A 20,567-nucleotide genomic window follows, 5' to 3' on the forward strand; every position below is an offset into this window, starting at 1 on the left:
GACTGCATCACTGCTTTTGGACTGTTAACATGACCTAAAATGGTTTTCCTGAACTGCTCACTTCTCCAGTGTACAATCTGAAGGTCCCTGCCCTGGGTAGGGTCTTTGCATGTCTTTGAGAGCAGTCAGGCTTTCTCTGTTGCTAGGTTTTGGGATGTGGTTCTGAGTGCTTCAGAGAATTCAACTCAGATGCACTATCTCTGCACTATCCTGGCCAGTAATGCACAGCAATTAGCCAGCTCCTCTCAAGACAAATGTTTTATGTCCTATCAAACTGGGGAAGAAAGAACTTGAAACAAACCTCAACGAGCTGCGTGCAGGGCTGGTTTTACTTCCTTCATCTGCTAAAGTTGCTACCTGGAGATCCTGTCAGGTCACAGCTTCCTGCAGACATCATGAGATCTCAAGAGTGGTGTAACTTGCTTGTGCAACTCAGAAACCAGTTCTCTCTTGCTGCTTTGGGGAGTGTGTCTTTAAATTCTGCCTTGTCTTTTGATCATTAACACCTGCCTCTGTTCACAGGAAGCTGGTTACTATTTAACTGTTTAAAGTACTTTTATCTTTTCTTTCCCAGCATTGGCTAAACAGTGTTGTTAGAGACGGGGTAATCCAAGTTAATGGCTTTGTTAATTGTCTTTCAAGTCTGCTCCAAGATGTCCCTATCTGGAAACCAGTATGTTCCTAGTGACAGCCATCATAAAATGAGAACAATACAAGCATATAACAGCCACTCCTTTGGTCCTGATAGTAGTGTACTCTTTCAACATACAATGGCAATATAATTATTACTGATCTCTCCATAGCACTCTCACCTTTGCTGATCTGCATGCCCAGAGCACATTCTGGCATTCCCCATCTGGTGCACCCATGCTGAGATAAGAGTTGTTTCATATCAGCCTTAATGCTGGTGGGTTGGGTACATACACAGTTCCTCCTAAAAGAAAACAACCTTCACTGTTCCTCTGTGGTGATGCTTGTTTTCAGCCCTGACCCTTTTTTACAAGTGTGGTTTTTTGTATTTTTAACTTCATGAGGAAAAAGCTGTCTGAGCTTCTGTGTTTAGACAGCTGATGTTTCCTACTCCTTTCTGTCAGTGCTCTAAATTAATGTTTTGTCATATTTTGTTACAGTTCACTCCCAATTTTAGTGTTAATCTTTGCTTTTAAGGGAAAGGTGATAATTAGTGTGTCACAGTCCATAACTTAGTATTTTATATTACTATAATTATAAAACATATAATTATATAATATAATTTTATAATACTTATATTATATTTTATATTGCAAAGAAATATTAGCCACTGACCATGCACAAGCTACAAATTGCAAAGTAAACCAGATTTATGGTCTGAACAAATGACAGTGGTTTATTCAGGGGAAAAAAAATGACACCACCTTTGGAAGAAGTCTTGGGAAAGGGTTAATAGTGGGTGCCAGACAGAACAGGATTTTAAAACAAATTAATCACCCCAGGGAAAAGGGCTATTAGGGATAGAAAGAGAGCAATTAAGCTTTTCCATTTTCCTAGGCTGTTATCATTCTGCTCCTGTTTTCTTGCTTCTTCTCTTCTCCTCTCCCCACTGATTTCACTTCTCATTTTTCCTATGACTTTTTATATAGTAAAAACTTCCTTCTTTTCATCAGGTATTGCCAGAGGTTGCAGATTGGGAGCTGTGGGTCTTCCCTTTGTATTCAGGTTTCCTGGAATTCTTCTGTTTGCTATCAATTTGCATTAGATGTCTTGTGGCCAGTATTAATAACATTTTTAGTCCTGACACAGGAGTGGGGGAGTCTGTTGCTGAGATTTTGGTGGTGGAAATAAGTTTGGTACCTTTTTAAACACTGTAAACAGAAACCAGGGAGCCAGGTTTTTGTTGAGTAAACTAAGAGTAAACTAAGCCAGGGCTGCCTCATGCCAGCTTGGATGTAATTTCTCTGATTCAAGAGGCAATTTTTAATTTTTAATGTCTCCACACTACATTAGTGTTATTGGTTGTATTTGCCATGAAGTCCACAAGGGCCATTAGGGATAAACCCCTTGGTTTTGCACCCTGCTGGGGACCCTCTCTCTTGCTGGACTGGCAAGGCCAGGTCTTCATGGTAAGAAGACACTTCATCAGCCCAGCTCTGTAGGGATCTGGCACATCCTTGTGTCAGTTTGTGTCTGTGTTGGTGTAGCCTGCTTTTTCTGGGCTCAAACCTCACTGTTTCAAAAATATTTCATCCTGTCTTCTGGGTCAGCATGGTCCCAGCAGTGTTTCAGGCCAGCCCTCAATGGCCCGTGGATCTTTGCTGTTCTCTCTTCTCATGCCATGTGAGCACATGTCAGGGTTTAACACTGGCCCAGCAATTAAACTGAATAACAGAAGCTCTCTATTAATGTCTCTCTCCTCCTTGATAAAGAAAGGAGAGAGAATAAGGGAGAGAGACTGATGGGTTGGAAACTAAACTGCACAACTTTAATGAAACAGTAATGGTAAATAGGAAAAATTACTAAATCTATACAAATATACAGGAAAATTGATCCCACGTTCCTTCCCCCCTTTTCCCCCAATAACTCTCATGTCACCATCGAGGCTGCAGGGCAGGCCTGGGAAAGTCCAGGCTGGAATCCTGGGGTCAGCAGCAGTTGGGAGCTGGAGGCAGGAACACACAGATATGGGCTGGGATGGATCAGGAGCACAGGCAGAGGAAGGGATGGGATCCTTCCAGGATGCCGGGTGAAGGAAGGGAAGCAGGAAATCAGGAAATCTGGAAATCCAGAAGTCTGGCTTGGCCCTTGTGATCCCTCAAATTTATACTGAGTGTGACGTATATGGGATGGAATCCTCTGTTTGGTCAGTTCTGGCATCTCTCTTGTCCCTTCCTCCCCAAAGGAGGGCTCAGGTGGGACCTCTTTATCCTCCTGGACAGTAAAATGTTTTCCTCAGAGCTGAGCAGTGTCCTTGGCTCTGCACACCAGTCTCTAGTAGTAACTATAAACATCAAGTGTTATCAATCCTAGATGCACACACTGTCTGAGAAACTTGCTGTTAATTTCAGCAAGTGCAACTACTTAAAGAGACTCAGTTAAAAGCAAAAGTACAAGACAGAAAATCACCTTTATGCAGGCCCAAACCAGGACAGCACATTGCACAACCCATGGACAAGTGTGATTCCCCTTAGGAATTCCTTTGCTGTGAAAAATGACAACTGCAAATTCTCTAATATTTCATCTTTTCAAGAGTTACTGTTTCATCAGAGGAGATCCATGCCTTCAAGTCTTCAGAGAGTGACCTGTAAAGAAAAACCACCAAAAAAAAAATTTTAAAACACCCAACTGAAAATCTAAATCCAGTCAAGCCCATCAGCTGGAGCTGCTTGTTCAGTGGTGTTTCCAGCAAACAAGGGGGTCTGTGACCTCCCCCCACAGAAGACTTTCCCACATGCCCCCTCTTTACCCTTGCACGAGCTGGGCCAGGTGGTTTCTTTGCCCAGAAGTCAGCCTGAAGTGGTTTCCCACGTTTGCCCCCAGAACATTTTTGCAAAATTGATGCCATATCATCCATCTTTCCCTCCTCTGGCACCCAGGCCAGTGCCAGCAACAGCTCACACATCTCAGTTAATCATTCACCTTGTGCACGTTTGGGTTGCTCTAGAAGTGCTGAGCATTATCTGGTCCTGGTGCTCAGTTGCTCCTGGTTCCTGGCAGATTGTTCCATGACTTGCCCTGCAGAAGTTTTGATGTTAATCTCTTCTTGTGCCTTGCCCTGGTGAAGCAGGGTTGGTTCTGGCAGCTTCCCTGTGTGCTGTGCTGGTGAGCAGAGTTTTGATTTTTTTTGTTGTGATCTTGCTGAGCTGTCAAACCTTCAGATTCAGTAGCAAGTGTTTCAAATACCTTTAGGGTGGTTGGAAAAACCTCCAGAGTGTTTGAAAAGGGTTTTTGGAGTTTTGATCTTTTAACAGGTCATTTCTCAAAAACTGAATGATGTGTCTCCTTTTTACTGTTGTTTTGTTTTGGGGTTTTTTTCCTGTCTTTTTGAAAAAAAAATTGGGTATATTTTTAGTGCCTCTCAGGTTTATGTCCTTTGGAAGCATTTCCCCTCTTTGAAGAATGTCCTTTTAATTCTAAAATCCTTCTTTTGTGCACTGTTTAACTCTGCCAGCTCTTTCTGATCTTTCTGATGCATTTATATTAATAGCATGTTTAAATAATCATATCATCTGCAAGCTTCCCTCCCTCCCCTGTTCTGGAACTCATTGTTACTGCTGTGGGAGGCTTGTCCTCTCTAAAAATACTGTGTGATGAATACTGTAACACAGTGGGTTTTCAGTTACTCAATTTTGGAGCAGCTTAGGACCAAAGGAAGTGTTATCTATGTCTGTATTATTTGGCTGGTAGAACCAAGAAGCAGCTGATCCTAATTGTCACCTTTGTCTCATGTGTTACTGTGATGCTTTTGTGTTTTATGTTCCTCATGCTTTTATACCTTGATATTTTCCTGGAACACACCATGCTCAACCTATTCCAATCTTCCTGAAAAGCTCATACTCTGAATTTTAGGTTACCATTAATAATCTTCCTTTTATCAGGTTCATTCAGAAGATGCTGTTAAGCAAATGTACTCATTTGCCCTGGCTCTTCAGCCCCTCTAATTTATTTTTAAAAATTCTAGCCTAGACACACAGGTTTGTCTTGACCTTATTGCCTGCTTTTATGCACCCTGCTTAAATTTGGTTTAACTTCTTGAGGCTCTCCTGCTTCCTACCTGAATTTTATTGTCTTACTCTTTTCCTAAGGCTACAGAGGTTTAGAGGCTTGGCTCTTAGATGTGCTCCTGAACCTCTCCTGTGCTGACTCTACCTAATTTTTAGTTCAACATCTGTAATGTTTTGTCTGAAGCTCATGGGAACTGATTCTGTGTTCATTTCAGTGAAGCCCATTCATCTTGGATAGAGTCAGCTATTCCACAAGTTCTCTTATTTTCCTGACCAACTTTGCCCTTGGAATCTGGGGCATTTCAGAGATGTCCTAGACTAGACAACCTACCACAGATGTCCTGGTCTTTATCTTACCTGACAGCTTTAATTTTGCTTCCTGGATTCCACTTCTGCACCCTCATGTTTTCATCCCCACGGATCAGCCTGGCCTGGGGCCTTCTGAGAAGCTGTCTAGACACCAGGTGAAGTGCTACCTTCTGACATGGCAGGCAGGCCCCCACTAGCACACAAATTAAACAGTACTAAGCACTGGATTGTGCCTGCTGCTGGCAGGGGGAGGGTCTGGATTCAGGGGACCACCAGGCCACCCTCTGGAGCTTCCCTACAGTAGAGTTTCACACCCATCAGTTTGCTTCCCATCTGCTCTGAAACATTCCTTCTAAATGTTGTGCTTTGAGCTGGAGCTGCTCTTTGATGCTCATTGCTTTGTCTTGGAGAGCTGTTGGAGCTCAGCTGGTTCAGCATCCGAGCAGTGCTCCTAACACTCTCTCCCCATCACACTGTTTGGCTTTTTCCCTTGGCTCCCCTCTAGCTCTGCTGGTGAAGCACTTGCAGTTGTTTTTTTAACATTTTACTTTGGACTTAAACATTCAGAGTCTTGTGGACTCTTCACTTCCCCCCTCACTCCCCATCAGATGAATTTCCATTTACACTTGGGTTCCCTCAGTTGGATTAGCTGGGAGTTTCTTCTCTGGAACCAGATTGGGAGGGATTTTCCCATCCCATTCCCCTCACTGCTGGCATATGTTCAGCTGTGTATCAGGAATCTGGTTTCTGGCACCCCACCAAACAAGGTGATCTTTTGATCTTTTTGATCTTCCCCCTGTCATTTTGTTACAGCTTACACAGAATCACCACTGCCTTCTTTCTGGGCAGAGTTCATAGAATGCCAGGTTAGAAGGAACCTCAAGGATCATCTGCTCCAACCTTTATAGGTAGGACCATGGTTTAGCTGAGATGTCCCTGCACTTTGTCAAGCTGAGTCTTAGAATCGTCCTGGGCTGGGGAATCTGCCACTTCCCTGGGGAGATTATTCCAATAATAATAATATATTGGAATACTGTCCTCAGAGTGGAAAATTTTCTTCTTGCTTCCTGTCAGGATCTTTCCTGGAGTAACTTGAAGCCATTACCCCTCATCTTTCATCTTTTCTGTGGTACTCTGTGTAAAAAGGGAGTCTACATCTTCTTGGGAACCATCCTTTAAGTACTGGAATGTGGCAATAAGCCTGCTTTTCTCAAGGCTGAACAAACCCAGCACTTCTCAGCCTTTCCTCATACTTGCAGGCTTCCCAGCCCTTTGATCATCTCTGTGGCCCTCCTCTGGACCCTGTCCATATTTTTTTGTATAGTGAGGACCAAAACTGAGCACCCTGTTCCAGGTGTGGACTGACAAGGGCCAAGCAGAGTGGGCTAATAACTTACTTATCTTTGCTAGTGACTCCCTAATGGATGCAGCCCAGCATCCTGGTGGTTTTCTAGTGTGCCACTGCTGCACATTTTCACTTGTATTGAGCTTGTCCAACAGGACCCCCAGGGCCCTTTCAACAGAGCTACAATGAGTTGTTTTCCTTGCAGAGGAATGTGTGAAGTTGATCAGGGGTGACCCATTTTCTGCAAGGCAGATCTTCATCTCCCAGAAGTATTTCTGGGGTTGCAGGGGCTGCAAGAAAACCAAACCCCTGAATTAAGTACTGCTTCCTTAAACCCTCATGAATTCTTAACTTCAGAGGATGTTCCAAAGGCAGTCTTTGGAAGTACTGGGGTACTGAGTATCGGTCTGGAGATGAAGCCTGTGGTGAAAGGAGGTTATGTTCTCTCAGCTCATTCCTGACAGCATTTTTTGGGTCACTTTTCCCCACATTGAGACTGTACTGGGACAGGTGTGAAGATCAAGAGTCCAAATCCTCATGCTGAGCTTGAGGAAACATGAGCTCCTCCAGTCATCTCTGCATATCTTCCCTGGTGCAGATTTTTGATTGCCAAGTCCTCATTTTGCCTTGGTGCTTTCTTTTTCCCAGGCTTTGTTCCAGTTACCCCCAGAAGCTGCTGGTTCCTGTCTGGATCACCGATAAGGAGCTTGAGAACGTGGCTTCATTTAGATCATGGAAAAGGATCCCTGTGGTGGTGTACAGGTAAATACAAACCCAAAGCTGTGCTCTCCCCTGAGCCTGTGACAACTGTCCTGTTCCTGTGAAGTCAGGTTAGCAGAGCATGTGGAGCAAGGGGGGGGGACACCCAGAGCTGCCTTTGGTCCTCATCATGTGCATTCCTTTTCCTACCCCCTGAAAAGGTGCCACTTGTACGACTCCTTCCCCTCCCAGCACACACATCTACCTCTGGGTGTGCAATAATGCAAGTTTAGACTAGACTTGAGGAAGAATTTTTTATTGAAAGAGGAGTTAGGTGCTGAAATGGGCTGCCCAGGCAGGTGGTGGAATCACCATCCCTGGAAGGATTTAAAAACCATGCAGATGAGGCACTCCAGGACATGCTCTAGTGAGTGAGATACTGATAAAAAAGAGGTGTATAGATTTTTGTTGTATGGAGGGGATGTTGCCAGTTGGACGTGGTGATCTTGGAGGTCTTTTCCAACTGTGACAATTTTGTGATTCTCTATGTTTTCCAGAAGGCAGAAGCAACCTTCTGGTATCTGTTGCTTCTTCCCTGCTTTCAGTTAGATCTGAAGGTGTGGGTGAATTTCCTCCTATGGAAGATGTCAAATTAATGTCAAATTAATGTTTCTCTTCCTTTGAGTTTACAACATTTCCACAGATAGGTATTTCTCCAGCTGCTAGTTTGAAAAGAACCCTTGACCAAAATGACCAAAATTCTGTTTTGACTTCTGAGATTTTTACATTATTTAGGCAACAGAATTAAAAGTTTGCACGTGTCTGAACTGCATTGAGTCAAAAGCTGGCAAATATACAGAGTGCTTACCCCTCATCAGCCTCCCAGAAATAATCTATACAGGGGGATGCAGGAGGTTAGGCAGCAAATAGTTGGCTTTCTCAAGGCATGTGGGTGGTTTCTAATCAAAAATGTCTAATAGGAGTCTGACATAATGGTTTCTAACCTTAGACTCTGTAGTAGCAGTTACTAAATCCCAATGTAAAAAGCTTTGAAAATATCAGAGCAGCACAGCAAAGGACAGCTCTGGGAAGTATAAAATCCAGGAAACAAACCCAGTGAAATTCATGTCCCTTAACTCTGTATCTTCCTGTTGTAGGACTTGCTATTAGGTGGTGGCAAAACACAGTGAATTTCATCTTCTAGAAGAACTAAATTCTAAACTACTGTGAGCACTGCTTGTTGTATGGAGCCTTTCCCCCTTTGCAGCCAAGTCAGCTAACTGGCTAATTGTATTTGTGATTACTTTTCCTAAAAACACTGTCCCAGTGTGCCTCCCCAGCTGAGGGCAAAGCCCTGTCTGTTTGCTACTCTAATGATTTTGTTCCTCACTTTATAACATCACTGCAGTGGTACCCAGTAGTTTATAAGCTAAGCTCCAACCCTTAGCAGTCTGGGATCAGCTTAGAACATGGTGATGAGTGATGTTAAAAGATGAGAAGTCCTTGCCCATATGTATTTCTCAATTGCCTGTACATTTTAGCCTTCAAGGTTGAAGTCTTTTGGCCAAGAGGGTCCATGAGGGCCATGGCTGCTTCTGGAGTGCCCTGTGCTGTGTGGAAAGGGAAAGGAGGAAATGAAAAGGCTCACACTCAGCTCCTCCTCCCCCCATTTATTTCAGGAGGGAGTGGACAAGTGGGCTCAGGTGTCTGCATCCCAGGGACATGGTAACCACAGGAGTGTTTGGTAGGCTTCAGAGCTTTTAGTCAACAAGGCTAAATTCATTTGGTTACAGTCAGATGTGTAAAATCTGATACCAAAGGTACCACTTTATCAGCTTTCTTTAAAAAAAATGTATTTTAGCTGTTAAGCAAAGCAGAAATTCAGGTCTCCATCTGAGTCCAGTGGAGATGCACAGCAGAGATGCAGGAGCCTCCAGGCACAATTCACTTTTAAAACAACACAAAGGATACAATTAATTATTTATCTGACTCCAGTGGCAGACAGGCACTGTATTCCAGGCACTCCTCAGTAGTACCCTGTCTGCACAGCCACCTTCAGAAGACCTTGGGACTATGTTAGCAAGAGAGCTCAGGAAATAAAAGCACTCACAGACATGCATCATCTCAGTTGGAAACCTTTAGGTGACAGCTCTGTAAAGCCTCTCTCAACTCTTTTCTTGTGTTTTAAGCTAAGCAGCTTGACTTTGCATAGTGGACGAGTGCTTTTATGTCCAGAAAATAACAGAGAGGGGACTTGAGAGATGAGAGATGCTTTCTGGGTGATTGCTTTGTCTTAGATGGTATGTACTAAAAATACCAGATGTGCTTTGTGCTCTGAATGAATTTGGGAGGAAAAGCTCAACTGATAAACTACTGAGGCACCACATACTCCAGCTTTTGATTCTGAAAGGGTCTCAAGTAACAAAAACGAAATGGAGGATCCCTAAAGCACAGTTTTATCCAATGGCACCTTCTGCCATTTCAGTTTCAAGAAAGGAGCTTTTTTAATTTGAGGAAAACCTAAACAAAAGTCCCCAATAAGAAGAGATCTGAAATGCTTCGTATGCTCATGCTGAGGTGATTAGCAAGGAGTCAAGGTATGGGTGTTCCCCTGACCTGGTGAGCTCCTTGCAAGCTCAGTTCTGACTTTTGTTTGCCTGCTGCCTCCTGCTTCTCTTTGTCCTTGAGGTCATGAAAAACAGATTCCTTGAGGTCATGAAAAACAGATACCTTCAGCAACCCTTCACTGGCAGCTAAATAGACCCCAAATGATGAGTTCAGGCTTGGGCTGGTGAGCTTTAGAGTCTAGCCCATTACCTCCCCTAGTTGGCCACCAGTGCAACTTTTTCAGAGGTGTTGAGCTACAAAACCAGAACAGAAACAACAAAAAATCAAAACCAGAAACAAAATAAACCAACAACTTTGTGGTTTCCTAGTCACTTTATTTACACCTTTGTTCTTACTCTTACCTTCAGTGAGGTGATACATGAGGGGTGGTAGGGTAGGTAGAGGCAAGCACTGAGGTGCAGGGCTGCCCAGTTTATTATCCTGTCTCTGAGAAGGGACAGGCACCATGAGCAGCACCTTGAGTTACACTTAGGAAGTGTACCAGACAGGACAGGTATGCAGATGTTCCACCTCAGTGTGTCTTTGGATGAGCCAGTATCTTGGATTTCCTACAAGAGATCATCTTCCATGACTTTAATGCATTTTGGAACTAGTTTATACTTCCACATCACACTCTGGCTGCAAGTCTGCTGTCTATTACGTCTACTCTCAAAAAACTAATTCTTGTTTTTCTTAAATGTGACCATTCCAGTGCTCAGTTGTTTCTACTGGAGAAAAATAAGCCTAATTTTCCAAACTCACTTTTTAATATTATTCATGACCTTTTATGACTCTTATCCATTCTTGTTCTGCCATCCTGGGGAGTTGTTTCCTTGTTCATTTAAGTTGTTACTGTTGTGGAACTCTTCTGAGCCTCTGATCCTTGCCACCCTTCTCTAGAGGCCTGAATACTGCATTACCCTTTCTGAGGTGGATTAGTTAGAAATTGGTGTTATTTTGAAAGTGTGGGAGCATCATGTTCTCTGCCTTAGTTTCTGAATAAGTGCTAGAACATTCTTAACCTTTTTGCTCTTCTTGCTTTTTGAGAGCTCCACAGTGACTTTCAAAGTCAGATTTGGCAGCTGATTTGTACAGAGCTGTTCCCTATCAATAGCTGGAGTTACATTTTGATCATCTGTAAATGCTTTTGTTAATACTGAATTTCATACTCCTGTCAGCCAGTATCATGAAATCATAAAGTGCAACCCTAGTTTAAGTTCTCTATTTTAATATATTAATATTTACATATATAAACGATATGGATATATTTATATACTATTGTGAGAAAAAACATTTTAGGGAAATGTAAGGAAAACATTTTAGCATGGTAATGGCTTTAAAAACTGGCAGCTTCCCCCTCTCTGCAGCCTCCCCATTTGTTTTGGTGGCAGTCGGGTCCCAGCGCAGAGTTGTGGATGCTGGAACTGAGGCCCTGCGAGCTGCAGCTGACCCAGGAGCTGTCACTGTCCCCTGGCAGTGGCTCTGTCTGGCAGCCTGCCAGCAGCCACCCACTCCTCTGCAGTCCCTGCTGCCACCTCTTCAGCATTTCTGTGCTGCTCTCAGCCACCTCCTGTCCTGGTCCTCACTGCCGCGGGTCACAGCCCCCGTGTCGTGGCTGCTGTTATGGATGTGGTCATTTGCAGTGCCCTGCCCTGTGTCACCACCCGACTGCAGTGACTGAGAGGAGGGGCAGTAGATGGAGCAGTGAGGGGGTAGCACAGGTGCTGCTGCTTGTGGGTTGTTGCTCACCCCTCCGGGGGCTTCACGAGGCTGTCGCTTCCTTTGCAGACACGCACGCAACGGGGCGGTGATCGCGCGCTGCAGCCAGCCTGAAATCAGCTGGTGGGGCTGGAGAAATGCTGACGACGAGTACCTTGTGACATCCATTGCCAAAGCATGTGCCTTGAACCCCGGGGTGAAGGTGCCTGGTGGGATGCTGCAGAACGGGAGCAGCGATGGCAGTGAGGCCTGTGACACCGACTTTGGTGAGAGCTGAATGAGCTGTGATTGACCCTGGGCTTCCTACCCTGCCCCAGGCTTCCTAGCCCTTTCCTTCCCCTTGCCTCCCCTTGCCTCCCCTTGCCTCCCCTTGCCTCCCCTTGCCTCCCCTTGCCTCCCCTTGCCTCCCCTTGCCTCCCCTTGCCTCCCCTTACCTCCCCTTGCCTCCCCTTGCCTCCCCTTGCCTCCCCTTGCCTCCCCTTGCCTCCCCTTGCCTCCCCTTGCCTCCCCTTGCCTCCCCTTGCCTCCCCTTGCCTCCCCTTGCCTCCCCTTGCCTCCCCTTGCCTCCCCTTGCCTCCCCTTGCCTCCCCTTGCCTCCCCTTGCCTCCCCTTGCCTCCCCTTGCCTCCCCTCCCCTGGGGCTGCCCAGAGGGATGATGCAAGGCAAGGTTTAAGCCTGACACTGAGATGGGTCACCCTGGCCCTGTCACACCTCAACTGCAGTGTGTGGGACAGGTCTCTGGGCTCATACGTGGGCAGGGTAGGGTGGCTCTGGGGGCTAGTGTGGGGGTGAGGGAGGTGCTGGGAGCTCAGTCCATGCTGTCTCTGCAGACTCATCCCTGACTGCCTGTTCAGGCGTGGAAAATGCAGGAACTCCTCAGAAGCTGCTGATTCTTGATGCCAGGTCCTACACTGCGGCTGTGGCCAACAGAGCAAAGGGAGGTGGCTGTGAATGTGAAGGTACAGAGGGTGAAGCCCATCCCAGAACATTGTCCTCTTGGACCTGCTCTGTTGAGTGGGCCCTATAGCTCAGCTGGGGGTCCAGCCAGCACTTTCATGCTCAGTCTCTGGGACTTTTTGCTCATGCAGAGTCCATGATCCCAGGGATATCCCTGCCGGCCTGCGAGGCTTTGGTAGAAAAACTGCCTGCTTGGACACCAGAAACGATGCTGGGAGAGGGGTGGGGGGAGCTGAAGCAAGTATAAGGAGACAGTTGCTGTGTGGAGCAGCTCTTTCTGAATGTTTGTGTCTCTCCTGTTCAGAGTATTACCCAAACTGTGAAGTTGTGTTCATGGGCATGGCCAACATCCACTCCATCCGCAACAGCTTCCAGTACCTGCGTGCTGTCTGCAGCCAGGTGCCAGACCCCAGCAAGTGAGTGCTCTGCTCTAGCTGAGCTTGACACCAGAGCTGTCAGTGTCCTGAGATTTTCCCTGTCTTTTCTTTTTTCTTACCACTGGTTTCTACCTCAGAAAATGGAGGGATAGGAAAGTGCTCATAGTGTTTGGATGCTGCTTATTCCCTGGGAATCCAGAAGGGATTGCAGCACAGCCTCGGTAGCACTGAGTCTGTATCCTCTGAGGGTTTTTAAAATGTAACTGTATCTGAGAAAAAATAAAATGAGGGGTTGGATTCTTTCTACTTATTCCCAGTCTGGCTGGCTCCTCTTGAGCATATTTTAATGACTCCAAAAAGACTTAGCACAAAATATATATATATGGTTTGGTTTTTGGTTTTTTTCCACTGGAGATGTAAGCAGCCATTTTCTTGCTTTTTTGCACACCTCTTAGCTGGCTCTCAGCCCTGGAGAGTACCAAGTGGCTCCAGCACCTTTCAGTCATGCTGAAGGCAGCAGTGTTGGTCTCCAGTGCAGTTGACAGAGAAGGACGTCCCGTGCTGGTTCATTGCTCAGATGGCTGGGACAGGACTCCACAGATTGTAGCTCTGGCAAAGATTCTTCTGGACCCTTACTACAGAACCATGGAGGTATGAGTTGTGCTATGCTGCTAGTTGGTCTTAGTGGTGTTAAAAGCCACTTTTGTTTCAGAGTCTCCAAAGAAAGGAGCAGGATCATATTTGGCAATAAGCTTTGTGGTGTTTCAGAGTTACTTTGTGGGTGTTGGGTTCTTCCATGCTCTCTTCCTGCCTGTTTTTGGTGAACTGTCCCTCACTCCTCTGCCCAGCTTTGGTAAATAACCTCTTGTGTTTGAGGTTGAGTTGGTTCTTACTCTCTCGTGTATGTTCTCTAGGCTGTTTGTTGTATAGAAAGAACAAGTGTTTGTGTTTGGAAACCTCTGGCATTCTGGTAGCTTTGCTCCCAAACCAAGCACTGGTGCAGTCTCCTCTCCAGCCCTTCAGGAGTCTTGAGTTTGCCTGTCCCTTCTGGCAGCTGGGGCTGGCCTCGTCCTGCTGCATGCCTACAGCAAAGTGCCTACAGTTGTGGGTTGTTTGTTTGGTTTTTTTCACAGGGCTTCCAGGTGCTTGTTGAATCAGATTGGTTGGATTTTGGTCACAAGTTTGGTGATCGCTGTGGTCACCAGGAGAAGGTTGAAGATCAGAACGAGCAGTGCCCAGTTTTCCTTCAGTGGTTGGATGCTGTTCATCAACTTCTGAAGCAATTTCCTTGCCTCTTTGAATTTAATGAAGCTTTTTTGGTAAGAAACATGCATGCAAATATCTCTTTATTCCTTGCCAGATGTGAGCAGAGACAGAGTGAAGGCCTCTGCTACGGTATTTTCATGATGCAAAAGTTTCAATACTTTACAGTGGTGTAGTTGAAAGAAAGCAAAGATAGAATTCTTTAAAAATGGGAAAGTGACTAAGTGGTACTTGGCCTCTTTGCTGGAATTCCTGACATACCTGCACTGTGTGGGTCCAGCCCTGCCCTTCAGTTTTGGTATTCTGACCTGGTTCTGTCTTTGTGATGTTACTTGCTCCCAGTTTCCTTCCCCTCCTAGTGGGTGTTGCAAGCTCAGAGCACCAGGCAGACTGCAGAGTGAGGAAGGGTTTATAGTCTCTGGTTCCTGGGAATTGCTTCTTCTCTGTGTCTTTTCAAGCCCACTCAATTCAGATGCCCTCAGCAGCACTGGTTTGATTGAAAGCCTGATTTGCATATCTGGAGTTATATGAGTCTGAAAGATTTAAAAAAAACGAGGGAAATTATAGCTATTAATCTCTCTTATCAAATAATACAGGTTAGAGGTATAGAAGGGGGAGTGTGGTATCAGTTGATTGTGGATTTCACTGCAATCTAAGTGATTCCTCTTGCTGTTCCCTCTCTCTCCTGCCTCGTGTGACAGAAGAGACAGCAGTAGGGTCATGAACTGGGCTGGAAATGCATGAGCTAGCCCAGAGGAGTGGAAAATGTGTCCCTTGTAGACAGGAGACAGTTTCCCAATTCCCCTCCTGATGCTGCAGGTGAAGCTGGTACAGCACACGTATTCCTGCCTCTATGGGACCTTCCTTGGGAACAGCCCCTGCGAGCGAGAGATGCATAACATCTACAAGAGGACCTGCTCTGTGTGGTCCCTTCTACGGGCTGGAAATAAGAATTTCCACAATCTTCTCTATATGCCAGGGTCTGAGCAGGTGAGTAGAGTCCCTGGCCCAGCTTTCCAGGCTCTGTGCCTGCCAGGCACCAGGGACTGTGTGGGGGAAAGGTTTGGAGGTGTTTCCTCTGGCTCTGGTCTCTTACCATAAGTGGCTGCTTGCAGGTGCTGCATCCAGTTTGCCACGTGAGAGCACTGCATGTGTGGACAGCAGTCTATCTCCCAGCTTCCTCACCACATCCTCTGGGACAGGATGATATGGACATTTACCTGCCCTCTGGATCTCAGAGCCAGGAGTTCAGTGGCAGATCTTTAGACCGGTAAGAGCCTCGAGCTCCAGACCTAAGTTGCTTCCTGTCCACAGCATTTTTTCCCTCCTTGCTCATTGTAGTCTTCTGTTTTATCTGTTGTTGACACCTTTCCTGTGGAGAGTAAGAGCTCTGCAGCATTTCCCCAGCCACTTGGTGATCATGCAGAGCTCCCTGCTGTGCAGGCCATGCTGTAGTGTTGTGCATCTCAGTTCCAGCTGCTGCACTGCTCCTCCCCACCTGCCCCATCATCTGTAATTAGGAACATTTCCCTTCCCTCCATGAGGGAAGTTTTGGGAGTTTCATTGTGAGATTTACTTTGCTTTTGGGTTCTAGATTACCAAAGACAAGATCTATGGATGACCTGCTCTCAGCCTGCGATTCCAGCAGCCCGCTGACCCGCACATCCAGTGATCCCAACCTGAACAACCACTGTCAGGAGGTCCGGGTGGGCCTGGAGCCCTGGCACACCTCCCCTGAGGGAGCTGAGCTGCATTTGGGTGAAGACAGCGTGGTGGCTTCAGGAGAGACACAGCAAGTGGAGGAGCAAGAGGACAGCCCTCCCCTGCAAGCTGGCAGTGCTTGTCACAGCCATGCTGAGCACAGCAAGAGACTGAGCAGCTGGGCTTCTGTGCCAGCAAGCAGTATCTCTCTGGAGGCAGAGAAGGGAACTGGAACAGACCCAGAGGAACTGGGTGGAACATGTGCAGCTCCAAATGCTTCCGGGCAGAAAAATGTTGACAAGGTTTCTTCCAGTTCCAGAAAGCAGTTAGAAACCCATCCCCGGGAACCTCTGAAGGCCACTGGCATGACGGCCAATGGAGGAGGCTGCCCCAAGCGAAACACCATCTGCCATGACATTCCCAGCCAGGAGTCCCTGGCACCAAGTGCCCCTTGTCAGGACATCCCAGGCCCTGCCCCAGGCATCCCCTGCCCATCTGAAGCCAACAGTAAAGGTGATTCTGGAAAGAGCATGCCCTGTGAGGAGCCTTGCCAGCCAGGGAGAGTCCCACTAGAGCAATGGCGCAAGCCTATTTCCCAGAGCCAAAGCAGTGAGTTCTCCTTCCTGGGGTCCAACTGGGACAGTTTTCAAGGAATGGTGACATCCCTCCCCGGTGGGGAGCCTGTCCCCAGGCACCTCCTCTCCTATGGCTGCTGTAGCAAGAAGCTGAGCAGCAAACCTCTGCGGGCACCAGCCCTGTGCCTCAGCAGCCAGTGGGCTGCCAGGGAAGGGGCAAAACCCTCGCTCTGCTCCGGCCACGCTGGCACACACTTGTCAGGCCCTGCAGGGAAGCCCAGCTGTTCGTGGCTGCCCTGCCACCTGAAACAAGGGTCTGGTCCCAAGCATCTGCCACCAAAATGTCCTTCTCCTGTGCCTCCTCTCTACCTGGATGACGACGGGCTCCCCTTCCCCACGGATGTGATCCAGCACAGGCTGCGGCAGATTGAGGCAGGGTACAAGCAGGAGGTGGAGCAGCTGCGCAGGCAGGTGAGGGAACTGCAGCTGCGCCTCGACATCCGCCACTGCTCTGCCTCCCCTGCTGAGCCCCCCATGGACTACGAGGATGACTTTGTAAGTACCTGCCTCTAAAACCCCGAGTCTGGCCATGGGGCTCCAACAGCGGTGCTCCCTGCACTCCCCTACAATTCTCCATCTCTTGCAGTGGGTGGGTAGGGTTGTTTCTTCAGCCTCATTTCCATCCCGCCCACGTGGTCTGTCCTCAAGCCACCCAGAGGTTTCCCTGCTTCTTGAGGGCTAAGCAATGGCTCCTACGTGATCCTGAGTGCTTTGCTTCATTGTGCAGGGAGCTGGGGAGCCACCCAGCTGCCCCTCACGAGCCAGAGCAGGGAATGCCTTGGCTCTGCTGTTGAGGCAGCTGAAGAGATTTGTGACTTGGTCTCATTTTGCAGACATGTCTGAAGGAATCAGATGGCAGCGACACTGAGGACTTCTGCTCAAATCACAGCGAAGACTGCTTCTCAGAAGCAAGCTGGGAGCCTGTTGATAAGAAGGAGACAGAGGTACATGACCCCATACAGCAGCAGGAGAGAATGTTCCTCTCCTGGCAGCTGGCTTTGGTGGTTATAGCAGCAGACTGGGCTGGAAGCACAGCAGAGAGGAGCCACCATTGTCCTATAAGGCAACCTCTGCTGCTGTGTCTGATAGATGGGGACCTGTGGGATGTAGCTTTGGGCTAGTTTGTTGTGACCCAAATCCCCACAGCTAAACCCATGCTGAGGTTTTGGGACCTGGCCCTTTGTGCTGTTGCAAACTGAAAGCTGATGAGGTCTCTGCCTTAGGTCACACGGTGGGTTCCAGACCATATGGCCTCGCACTGTTTTAACTGTGACTGTGAATTCTGGCTGGCCAAACGGAGGCATCACTGCAGGTAAACAATATTTTCACTTGTAGTCCCACTCTTCTCAGTCTGCTTCTCACAAACCTCACAAAATGCCTGCCTGCAATGTTTGTTCCCTAGAGGTCCCAGGAGAAAGCTTTAGGTCTTTCCTTCAGCTGCCAGGCCTCATAAGTTCCTTGCAGATTTACATTCTACATTGATTTTGTTTCTGTTTTTCCTTTAGTCCTTCTCTTGGGTAGTAGTGCCAATTAGTTCCTTTTGAGTGCTAGCCAGTCATCTTGTACTGAAGACTGTATGTATGTGTTAAGAAACATGTTGACAAGTCCCAAGGAATGCTGGTACTTTGCCCATGAACTGGATCCTTTGCATTTGCTGGAGTTTTCCTGCTGTGTTCCCAGCTGTCTTCTCACTGGTTTTCTTGCTTCTTGACAGGAACTGTGGGAACGTGTTTTGTGCTGGTTGCTGCCACCTGAAGTTGCCCATCCCTGATCAGCAGCTGTATGACCCTGTTCTTGTTTGTAACTCCTGTTTTGACCACATCCAAGTGTCTCGTGCCAGGGAGCTGATGAGCCAGCATCTGAAGAAACCGATTGCCACGGCTTCCAGCTGAATGCCAGACAGGGACCTGTCCAACCCCAGCCTTTTCTCTCATGGGTTTGAAGGGTGACTCTGCTTCCACTGTAATTGTGAAGGCCGTTGGTGCAACACTTGAACACCAAGCTTGAATGCACTGTCTTCAGCAGTCTTACTGTCAGTCTGGAGCAGAGGAGCTCAGATTGGAGAGTGGTGTGTGTCCCTGCTCTGGTACTGCCAGGCCTGTACATTGTAGTCTTGATGACCTAGGGCTGAAGAGGGGATTGCATCCTCTTTCTTTTGTGGGCTGGAAAGCAGCATTTTCACAGATACAGCCTGTGCAAAGTACCCCCAAAGCAATAGAAAGGCATGTGTAGAACCAACATCCCCTAAAAGGCAGGCTGCTGTAGCAGGAGGAAGAGGGCAGGCTCTAGGTGGTACCGTGTGCTCTGGAAGGGCCTCATCCTGGAGCAGTTCTGTAGATTCTCTTTCCATGAGTGTGATTTGTGATCAGCTTGGTGAACAAGACTCATTAGCCATCACTAATTGATTTTCTCTTGAGTGTTGAAGAGAAATTAGTTCTGGCTGAGAACATGCCGAGCAGATTTCGCCCATCTTCATGCTCTGCTGTGATTGATGGGCACACTTGACTTTGCCCCTGCCTCTCAACACTGGGGGGAGATGGGAGATTGGCTTTTTCACATCTGCTCTGCCCACCTGCTTTGTCTGCTGTAGTGTCAGAGCCTGGTGCTAACACAGGAATGGCACCCTGATCCTCTCCTGGCATGGAAACAGAACTTATGTTCCTGTGTTGCTCCTCCTCCCTTTTCCTCCCCTCAGCTCTCCACTTCTACTGCTCTTTATCCTGAAAACTTGATACCTTGAGGGTATAGGCCATAATGTGTTGTTTTACCTCCTGGAATGTGCTGTCTGGTGTATGTGAGGGTTTCAGTCCAAATGCTGCTATATATTTCTGTGCACTTAATGTAACCCAAGAAAGGGAGAATGAAGCATTGATACCAAAACAGGGGTGGGGAAGGGCATGGACACTGGTCTGTGCTTTTCACTTGAGGATGTACCACCAAGCTACAGTGGTAGACATGATGTGTGGCATCTGTTCAGTGGTGGAAACAAGCTCTCTAACTCTCACTACCTAAAATGCCTCTTGAATTTGGCTTCTTTTTTTTGTCTCCTGTACAGCGGTCAAAGTTCAGAGTTGCCAAGAATCACGTAGCATTCTAAGGAAAAGGAACTGGGTTTAGGAAAAAAGGGGCTTCAGGTGGGCTTTTACTCCCTAGATCACTCTGGGAGTATCCATCCTGCCTCCTTTCAAAGAAATCTGTGGATATTGGTGAGGAAGAAGGGTTTGACCATGGGGTATTTCTTTGCAGAAAGGCAGGTTTTCCTTCCAGCTAAATGAAAATGTCAGATATTTTCTGCACCTCATGACCTGAGACTTCATGTGTGTGTGTGTGGAGGACCCGTGAGGGCCCTCTGTGTACTAACAAGGCAAAGTACTTTACACTGTTGTGATCTCCCCGTTTTTTTTTTGCTAATGGTTTGTCATCTCTGCCAGAGAGAATGGAATCATGACCCTTTCCTGCACTTTGGTATGTCAGCCTCTGGTGTTGTAAATCCCAATAGTTCAAGCAAAGCTAGCACTGTCTGAAGACCCTGTACTTAGTTGGACTCTGCTTCTTTTCTGTACTGGGAACAACCAACATGGCTTGGGAAGAGAAGGCACCTTGCTTCAGATTCTCCCCTGCCTTGTACCTTGCAGTCGTTGCCAGACGTGGATGAGTGACCATTGGGCTGGCAGAAGGAATTGGATTTGCACCTGTTTTTGCACATGATGGAATGACTGCAAGCAAGAAGGAAGCCTGAAAATAGGTACTTCTGGCCCTTCTGTTCAGGCCATTAGTCCAAACTGCTTTTAGCTCTTGTGAGTGTCAGCGTCACAATGTGCTGGCCAAAAACTCTAAAATCAGTTCGATAGCATTGTGACAAGCAAAATGTGCTGTACAACTCAATACAGTAAAATAAAATCTCTATATTAGTGCTGCTGTGTCTGGATCCATTCTTTAGTTTGTGGTGAATTCTTGCACAGTGCTTCCCAGGCTGCTGTTCCTTGCTACCTTTTTCTCTTGATTTAAGTACATTAGGATCTTAATCATAGATTCATAGAATAATACGGGTGGGAAGGGACCTCTCAAGGTCATTCAGTCCATCCCCGCTGCAGTCAGCAGGGACACCCTGAACTGGATCAGGTTGCTCAGAGCCTCCTCAAGCTTCACCACCTCATGTCCAGGGATGAGGCCTCAACCATCTCCCTGGGCAACCTGTGCCATTGTTCCACTGCCCTCATGGTAAACAATTTTTTTCCTAACATTCACTCTAAATCTT

At 47.0% G+C, this 20,567-nt stretch overlaps 1 protein-coding gene across 4 annotated transcripts in view; it reads left to right on the top strand.

Annotated features, from left to right (window-relative positions):
- MTMR4 (myotubularin related protein 4) overlaps positions 1-20,222 on the top strand; it is a 56,584-nt gene extending 36,362 nt beyond the window's left edge. For all 4 annotated transcript variants that reach the window (XM_030462713.1, XM_030462714.1, XM_030462715.1 and 1 more), the window contains 12 exons: positions 7,000-7,113; positions 11,446-11,642; positions 12,207-12,335; positions 12,638-12,749; positions 13,166-13,361; positions 13,844-14,029; positions 14,793-14,963; positions 15,089-15,243; positions 15,568-16,804; positions 17,143-17,253; positions 17,533-17,621; positions 18,024-20,222. In XM_030462713.1, coding sequence (XP_030318573.1) covers positions 7,000-7,113; positions 11,446-11,642; positions 12,207-12,335; positions 12,638-12,749; positions 13,166-13,361; positions 13,844-14,029; positions 14,793-14,963; positions 15,089-15,243; positions 15,568-16,804; positions 17,143-17,253; positions 17,533-17,621; positions 18,024-18,201 — 2,875 coding nt within the window. In that variant the 3' untranslated portion in view covers positions 18,202-20,222. The remainder of the gene's footprint in view (positions 1-6,999; positions 7,114-11,445; positions 11,643-12,206; positions 12,336-12,637; positions 12,750-13,165; positions 13,362-13,843; positions 14,030-14,792; positions 14,964-15,088; positions 15,244-15,567; positions 16,805-17,142; positions 17,254-17,532; positions 17,622-18,023) is intronic.
- Positions 20,223-20,567: the final 345 nt, after the last annotated feature.

Source organism: Calypte anna, chromosome 19, assembly GCF_003957555.1.
Source record: "Calypte anna isolate BGI_N300 chromosome 19, bCalAnn1_v1.p, whole genome shotgun sequence".
Taxonomy (NCBI): domain Eukaryota; kingdom Metazoa; phylum Chordata; class Aves; order Apodiformes; family Trochilidae; genus Calypte; species Calypte anna.